This window comes from Palaemon carinicauda, chromosome 34, assembly GCF_036898095.1.
Source record: "Palaemon carinicauda isolate YSFRI2023 chromosome 34, ASM3689809v2, whole genome shotgun sequence".
Classification (NCBI taxonomy): Eukaryota; Metazoa; Arthropoda; class Malacostraca; order Decapoda; family Palaemonidae; genus Palaemon; species Palaemon carinicauda.
Window position 1 is genome coordinate 13,210,519 of NC_090758.1, and position 8,695 is coordinate 13,219,213.

Consider the following 8,695-nt stretch of genomic DNA (forward strand, 5'->3'; position numbering starts at 1 on the left):
ATATACATACATATATATACATATATATACACACATAAATATATACATATACATACATATATATATATATATAAATATATATATATATGTGTGTGTGTGTGTGTGGTGTGTGTGGGTACTTAGACATGTTACTCTACGTTTACAATTTATAGGCAATGTCTTAGGCGTCCAAAAAATCGAAGATATTTTCTCTCCGGACAGATCGTCCTGTAGATAGTTTTCAGGGATAACAGCAGAAATAAATTTTCTTTTCCCAATTTATTGTTTGGTGTTGACACGTGTTTCGGATCACTTCACGACCCTTATTAATGATACTCTGAGTTTTGGAATTACATATACATTGAAGTGTAATCAATCTATCCTGAAGAAGTGTTTTAATTCTTTCATTCTTCCTTGTTTTGAGTATTGTTCTCCTGTCTGGTGTTCAGCTGCTGATTCTCATCTTAATTTGTTGGACAGAAACTTACGGTCTATTAAATTTCTTATTCCTGATCTAGACATAATCTCTGGCACCGTCGTTCAATTAGTTCATTAGGCAGAATGTTGCATAAGATTTTTCATAATTCTGACCATCCTTTACATTCAGATCTTCCCGAACAGTTCCATCCTGTTCGTAATACTAGGCAGGCAGTTAATTCTAATGGCCAGGCCGTCTCCATCATGAGGCTCAATACCGCACAGTATTCTAGAAGTTTTATTCCAGCTGTGACTAGATTTTGGAATGATCTTCATAATTTGGGAAAACTTCAAACATTCAAACTTGCAGCAAATGTTTTTATAATTTATAATTTATTTATGAAATTTTTTTTTTTAATATTGTTACAATTCTTAAAATATTTTATTTTAATGATACATTACTTCCCTCGTAGTTTACTTATTTCCTTATTTCATTTCCTCACTGGGCTATTTTTCCAAATATTGTTACAGTTCTTAAAATATTTCATTTTAATTGTATAATATTTCCCTTGTACCTTACTTATTTCCTTATTTTCTTTCCTCACTGGGCTATTTTTTCCCTGTTGGAGCCTTGGGCTTATAGCATCCTACCTTTCCAAACTATGACTATAATTTAGCTATAAATAATATTAATTACTCTCTCTCTCTCTCTCTCTCTCTCCTCTTCTCTCTCTCTCTGGGCTATTATTCTTCTCTTGTAGTTTAATTATTTCCTTCTTTCCTTTCCTCACTTGGCTATTTTTCCTTGTTGGAGCCCTTGGGCTTATAGCATCCTGCATTTCCAAACTAGAGTTGTTATTCAGCTATAAATTATGCTAATAATTACATACTCTCTCTCTCTCTCTCTCTCTCTCTCTCTCTCTCTCTCTCTCTCCTGGGCTATTATTCTCCTCTTGTAGTTTAATTATTTCCTTCTTTCCTTTCCTCACTGGGCTATTTTTCCTTGTTGGAGCCCTTGGGCTTATAGCATCCTCATTTCCAAACTAGAGTTGTTATTCAGCTATAAATAATGCTAATAATTACATACTCTCTCTCTCTCTCTCTCTCTCTCTTTCTCTCTCTCTCTTCTCTCTCTCTCTCCTCTCTCCTCTCTCTCTCTTTCCTGCTACTGCCCCTTCGTCAGCAGCTTTCCTCCGCCGGAGTCCCGTCACGTCGGTCCTCGGGCTGCGTCAGGAAACCGCTAACAAGGTGGTGGTTATTTCTGAGAGGGGGAGGCGCCCCCCTCGGGGTGGAGGGGGGGGGCTGGGGGTACCTCTTGGGGGAAGGAGAGGGGGGGGGTAAGTACCTTCTTGTATACAAACATAAAAAAATTATATTTGGTTGTTTTTGTTGTTGTTATTGCTGTCGTTGTTGTTTATGTTTTAGTTACATGTATTTGTTGTTTATTGACGTCTCTCTCTCTCTCTCTCTCTCTCTCATAGAAAGAAATTGTTTTTCTGTGATGAATATTTTCATCTTTATATTGTTTCTTTTCAACTCTCTCTCTCTCTCTCTCTCTCTCTCCTCTCTCTCTCTCATAGAAAGAAATTGTTTTTTCTGTGATGAATATTTTCATCTTTATATTGTTTCTTTTCAACTCTCTCTCTCTCTCTCTCTCTCTCTCTCTCTCTCTCTCTCCTTTTCAACACTTCGTAGTCAGCAAACCTAAAAGTTTATTTCCCCGATATCTTTTATCAACATATGACTCTAAAATCTTTCCCCATCTAGGGCACTTGGTACTGCTCTCTCTCTCTCTCTCTCTCTCTCTCTCTCTCTCTCTCTGTGAAAATAATTTTTATGGTAAATTTTTCCTTGACCAAATATCTTACTTTAGTTTTGACTATTTACCAATCAGCTCATTTGAGAGAGAGAGAGAGAGAGAGAGAGAGAGAGAGAGAGAGATAATTTCGTTTATTTGGAAAAACCCAAACCTTTGCACGAATTCTTTAGGTCCGAAGGTTTTCTTCCAATATTATTTTTGGAAAGAAAAAATCTTTGAATTAATATATATATATATATATATATATAGATATATATTTATATACACACATATATATACATATATATATATATATATATATATTAATAAATTAAGAATATTTTAATTTTTGTTGAAGAGAATATTTTAATCTTTCTTAAATTTAGTCCTTTTGTGGGGTACGTAATTGATTGAATCTTTTTTATGGTATATATATATATATATATTATGGTATATATATATATATATATATGTATACCGGTATATATATATATATATATATATGTATATATACAGGTATATATATACATATATACAGTATATATATTTTATATTATATATATATATATATACATACCGGTATATATATATATATATATATATACTTTATATATATACAGGTATATATATGCATATATATATATATATATACAGGTATATATATACAGGTATATATATTATATATATATATATATATATATATATTAATGATAAATTTTGCACATTTAGACGTTTTTCATATTTAAATAAGCCATATATATTTTTGATACATTAATGTCTGGATTCTCTTAACGACCTCGGGATCAGAGCCCCAGGCGAAATCACACAAAAGACCAAGAGCTTGTGACCGGCCCGGGAATCGAACCCTGGTCGGCAAGCTTGTATAGACAGTGACTAAACCAATTAGCTACGATGGTGAAGATGGGGTGATTTCAATTCTAAGTACAAAACACCTGAATTCGACAGGTATAAGTACAGAAGAATTGTCATTGACTTTTATCTTTCTTCGTGGCAAGTGGTTTAGTCACTGTCTATACAAGCTTGCCGACCAGGGTTCGATTCCCCGGCCGGTCACAAGCTCTTGTCTTTGTGTGATTTCGCCTGGGGCTCTGATCCCGAGGTCGTTAAGAGAATCCAGACATTAATGTATCAAAAATTTATATGGCTTATTTGAATATATATATATATATATATATGTGTGTGTGTGTGTGTACATAATATATATATATATATATAATATATATATATATATATATACATACATATATATATATATATATACATATATATATATATATATATATACATACATATATATATATAATATACATACATACATACATACATACATACATATATATAATGACCCTCTCTAAGTGGGAATACCTTAACGTAGTGAAAGGGTTTGCATATCACCGTGATCAGGAAACCTGTACTTGTTAGCGCCACCCATACTATGTTAGTTTGCTATGAACGATCAGACGAAAATCTCCCACCATCACCAATCCGCAGTAGCCTAGCACGTTGATGAAAACTGGCCAAACCCCAGACATGAATAAGGGACATATCTGAGGCCTTTGTCCTGCAGTGGACTAGAAACGGCTACAATTGTTATTGTTGTTGTTGTTGATTCGAAGGTTTGTGGTTCACAATTATCTGAATATATGTTTGTTTGTTTGTATGTTCGTGTGTTTACGCAAAACCTGTTTGTTGTTGTTAGGAGAGATACGAATGGAACCTTCTCTCTCTCTCTCTCTCTCTCTCTCTCTCTCTCTCTCATGCAAATAATATCTCTATGGCTATTCATCTAATTCTCTCCTTGTTCTCTTCTATATATCTATAATATTATCTTCTCTCTCTCTCTCTCTCTCTCTCTCTCTCTCTCTCTCTCATGCAAATAATATCTCTATGGCTATTCATCTAATTCTCTCTCTCTCTCTCTCTCTCTCTCTCTCCTCTCTCTCTTTTAATGCTAGTACGTATTAACTCAAGCTTTTTTTTTTTTAGTTAATGTTAATCTACCTAACTCAAAACACCTAGAACAGGCATGAAATCAAATATAAATAAATAAATAGATAATTGAATAAATAAATAAACAAACAAACAATTAAAGAATACAGAATAATAAACGTAAACAAGACACAAACACACGCAAACAAACACGAGAATTTATCTGAGATAAAAAAGAAAAAAAAATGTGTTTCGAAAAGATCTGTTACGACACACGCCAGGTTCATCCTGACCTTAAGTGTTTCGACACACCTGTGTTTTGACAGCGCAGCCGGATGTCCCAACGATAAAGGATGTCCCAATGTCTTGGTAGGACAGGAGAGTCGAAAGGAGTTGATTAGGAACCTTTTTGATAAATGAAGAACTTGGAATACGAAAGGTAGACCATCTCAAATCCCACGCCAAACGGGGCTTCGTATACAGCAACTTACTTATTGTACTTTGTCTTTAAGGGCTTTCATTACAGCTGAAGTTTTGACTGAATCTTTACTTACTTTACTTTGATGGCTACTTTTCCGGTCCCATACAGCAGGGGAACCCCACTCTCTACAGGACCTCCACTGTCGTTTTACCTTGTTCGTTCACAGTATCTAACATTTCATATCATATATTGTTCATTTACTGTTAAATCGTCACTGTCAAAAACTCATGGAATAAGAAAGTCTTCAGTTTCCTCTTGAAAGCCTTAATGTCTCAATCATTCGAATGTTTCGTGGGAGCTTGTTACACAGTCTCGGGGCCGCATATTTAAAGGCTCTGGAGCCTAAAGTAGACATAAATCTAGGTTCCAACAGTACATAAAAACTACAAATGCAGCCATTACTAGTCCAATGCGAGACAAAGGCCTCAGACAAATCCGGCGTGGAATGGTGATGCTGGGATACTAGTCTGATCGCTCACAACAAACCAACCTAGTATGAATAATTTGGAATACGTAAGGTACACCATTTCAAATCCCAAGCCAAACGGGATATCCTATTCAGCAACAAATGCAGCCCTTTCTAGTCCAATGCGGGACAAGGGCCTCAGACAAGCCCAGTGTGGAATGGTGATGGTGGGAGACTTTAGTCTGATCGCTCATAGCAAACCAACCTAGTATGGGTGGCTCTGGCTAATACATCTTCGCCGATCATTAAAGTATACCGTCTCAGACTTGTCTAAATGACGACTTATTATCTAGATATATATACATACGCACACAGATTCAACCCTTCCCACCCCCTCCCCCTTTCCTAACTACAACACGGCAGTTTCGGCAATTTGTGGAAGATTGCCCCTTTCCGCGTGGTTGCCGCTCAGCGTGACAGGAAAGAAATATATATATATATATATATATATATATATATCCAGACATTTGCTCTGTATTATATAGTATATGTATATATTTATATAATGAATGGCAGAGGCAAGAGACATTGATATTGCCATAGAGACTTACCATATATACATATAATCAGCGCCAATACCCCCTCTAGGACCAAGGAAGGCCAGGCAATGGCTGCTGGTGACTCAGCAGATGGACCTATAGGCTCCCCCAAACCCCCGCTCCTCAGCTCACACGGATGGTGAGGTTGCAGCGACCAAGGAAATGAACGAGTTTGGGCGGGACTTGAACCCCAGTCTGGTGTTCACCAGTCAGGGACGTTACCACATCGGCCACCACAACCCTTAAAGACACATATTTACTGTGGCATCTATAGTACATATAATTTATATATATATACATATATATATATATATATGTATATATATATATATATATATATATATAAACACCCCCCAATACAAAAAATATCATCTGAAGTCCGACGGGATGGGCATAACCTATTTGCTCATGAGTTTCAGTAAGATGAAGGTCCGTGGTTCGTTCCCAGCTTACCACTCGCTAGTTGGCCCAGCAGCTTCATCCCTTAAACACTTATTAATCGTGTTAATTTCTTCCATTTATTCATCTATTGACATATTCATTAATGAATAATATTTATTTTTTATTCATTTCAGTGGGTTCGAACTTCATATAGGCAGAGAGACTTTGGTAAGTAATCATTGTGAATTATATTATTATTATGTTTTCATTGAATAAATTATTCACTCTTCTACATTATTTATTATTCTATTTGTTATATCTGTATTGTATATTATGGATTTTGTAATCTTTGTTTTGTATTCATTTTTTCTTTGGTATTTTTGAGTTTGTGTTGTGACCAACGATAGAGATAATGACTCGCAAAGATTCTTGTTATGAGAGAGAGAGAGAGAGAGAGGAGAGAGAGAGAGAGAGAGAGAGGCCTTAAAAAAAGAGGTTGGTCTCAATTTTGGCATGTTAGAGTTGAAAATTGTAAACCTTTTTGTTTTGGCCAACGATAAAGATAATGATAACTCATATCATTTCTTGTTATGATTTTTTTAATGGTATGTTCATATAACGAGAGAGAGAGAGAGAGAGAGAGAGAGAGAGAGAGAGAGAAAGAGAGAGAGAGAGATACCATAAAGAAAAGCTTGTCTACAATTTCGGCATTTTTGAGTTGAACAATATAAACGTTTTTCATGATAACTCATTTAATTTTTTATTATGATTTTCAAATGATAGGTTTATATAACGAGAGAGAGAGAGAGAGAGAGAGAGAGAGAGAGAGAGAGAGAGAAAAGCTCGTCCATAATTTTGAAATTTTTTAGATGAACATTGCAAACCTTCTTGTTGATAACTCATATAATTTTTTATTATGATTTTCAAAATGATAGGTTTATATAACGAGTGAGAGAGAGAGAGAGAGAGAGAGAGAGAGAGAGAGAGGCTGGCTGGCTGGCTGGCTTTCTAAATGTGTTTACCTTAAAGAAATATTTCTCCTGGTGATGTGAAATTCTCGTTGACAGAAAGAAAGAGCGGGTAGAGTTGGGGGGGGAATAGAGGAGGGGGGAGGGTTAAAGGAGTAGGGGGGATCATAGGGGAGATGAAAGGGGTGGGGGTTAGGGTGCAAAATAGAGAAGCCAGAATTTTCGGCGAGGATAAGCAAAGGTCCAAATTCTTCATTGTGCTTCGGACAACAAAGACGTTTAAGTTAATCTCGGGGTAAACAACGGGGCAGTGAAGTTGATAGCATTTCTTGCCGCTGGAGAGAGAGAGAGAGAGAGAGAGAGAGAGAGAGAGAGAGATAGGTTTAACTTTGACAAGAGACTTTTTCCAGTGGGCATCTAAGCAAAGTCTAATGGCCCGAAACCTCGTTAAGCAGGGGGAAAGGAGCTGGTAATTCCAAAACAAAGATTCCATGGAGAGAGAGAGAGAGAGAGAGAGAGAGAGAGAGAGAGAGAGACACGGGCGGATCACTTAGAAAAGAGAGGGGTAAGGAAAATACCACTAAGAAAGAGGGAAAAGTCCCTCCCAGAAAGAAAGAAAAGTCCCTCTCAGAAAGAAAGAAAAGTCCCTCTCAGAAAGAGTGAAAGTCCCACTCAGAAAACAAGGAAAATTCCCCTTCAGAAAGAAGTAAAAGTCCCCCTCAGAAAGGAGGAAAGTTCCTTCTCAGAAAGAGGGAAAAATACCTCCCAGAAAGAGGGAAAGGTCCCTCTCAGAAAGAGGGAAAAATCCATCTCAGAAAGAGGAAAAAGTCCCTCTCAGAAAGAGAGAAATATCCCTCTCAGAAAGAGGTAAAAGTCCCTCTCAGAAAGAGGGAACATTCGTTCTTAGAAGAGGGAAAAGTCCCTCTCAAAAAGAAGGAAAAGTCCCTCTCAGAAAGAGGGAAAAATCCATCTCAGAAAGATGAACAAGTCCCTCTCAGAAAGAGGGAAATGTCCGTCTCAGAAAGAGGTAAAAGTCCCTCTCAGAAAGAGGGAAATGTCCCTCTCAGAAAGAGGGAGAAGTCCCTCTCAGAAAGAAGGAAAAGTCCCTCTCAGAAAGAGGGAAATGTCCCTCTCGGAAAGAGGAAAAAGTCCCTCTCAGAAAGAAGGAAGAGTCCCTCTCAGAAAGAGGAAAAAGTCCCTCTCAGAGAGAAGGAAAGTTCCCTCTCAGAAAGAAGGAAAGTTCCCTCTCAGAAAGAAGGAAAGTTCCCTCTCAGAAAGAGGGATAATCCCTCAAAAAGAAGGAAAACCTAAATGGCAAAAGAGTGGGAATCCATCTTAGAATGATAGGTAGGGGAAAGTAAAAAGAGAAAATGAGAATGGGTTGAAGAAGGTAAAAGCTGTTCTTCTTTTAAAATCATGTGGGTTGAAGTGGGGGATCGGACCTTCTGCTATAAAAAGGGAGACAGTGGGAGTGGTATCATTTCTTTTCTTGATTCTTTTTTTATGGTTTTCCTTCCAAGATTCTTATTTAACACTCTATATGTTGATAATTATAATGTTATTATTATTATTATTATTATTATTATTATTATTATTATTATTATTATTATTATTATTATGATACTGAAAATCTTTGAAGTAAAATAGCACTTTTTCAGTGATACAATCTTTAGACGAAATATCCGTTGACACATACACACATACACACACACATGT

At 36.4% G+C, this 8,695-nt stretch overlaps 2 protein-coding genes across 3 annotated transcripts in view; one reads left to right on the forward strand and one right to left on the reverse strand.

Moving 5' to 3' along the window:
- Positions 1–8,290, forward strand: part of LOC137626714 (splicing regulatory glutamine/lysine-rich protein 1-like) — a 16,793-nt gene extending 8,503 nt beyond the window's left edge. The window contains exons 2-3 of the mRNA XM_068357722.1: positions 6,206–6,239; positions 7,680–8,290. Coding sequence (XP_068213823.1) covers positions 6,206–6,239; positions 7,680–8,290 — 645 coding nt within the window. The remainder of the gene's footprint in view (positions 1–6,205; positions 6,240–7,679) is intronic.
- LOC137627074 (prolactin-releasing peptide receptor-like) overlaps positions 1–8,695 on the reverse strand; it is a 238,102-nt gene that overhangs the window by 216,946 nt on the left and 12,461 nt on the right. The gene's annotated exons all lie outside the window — the stretch shown is intronic.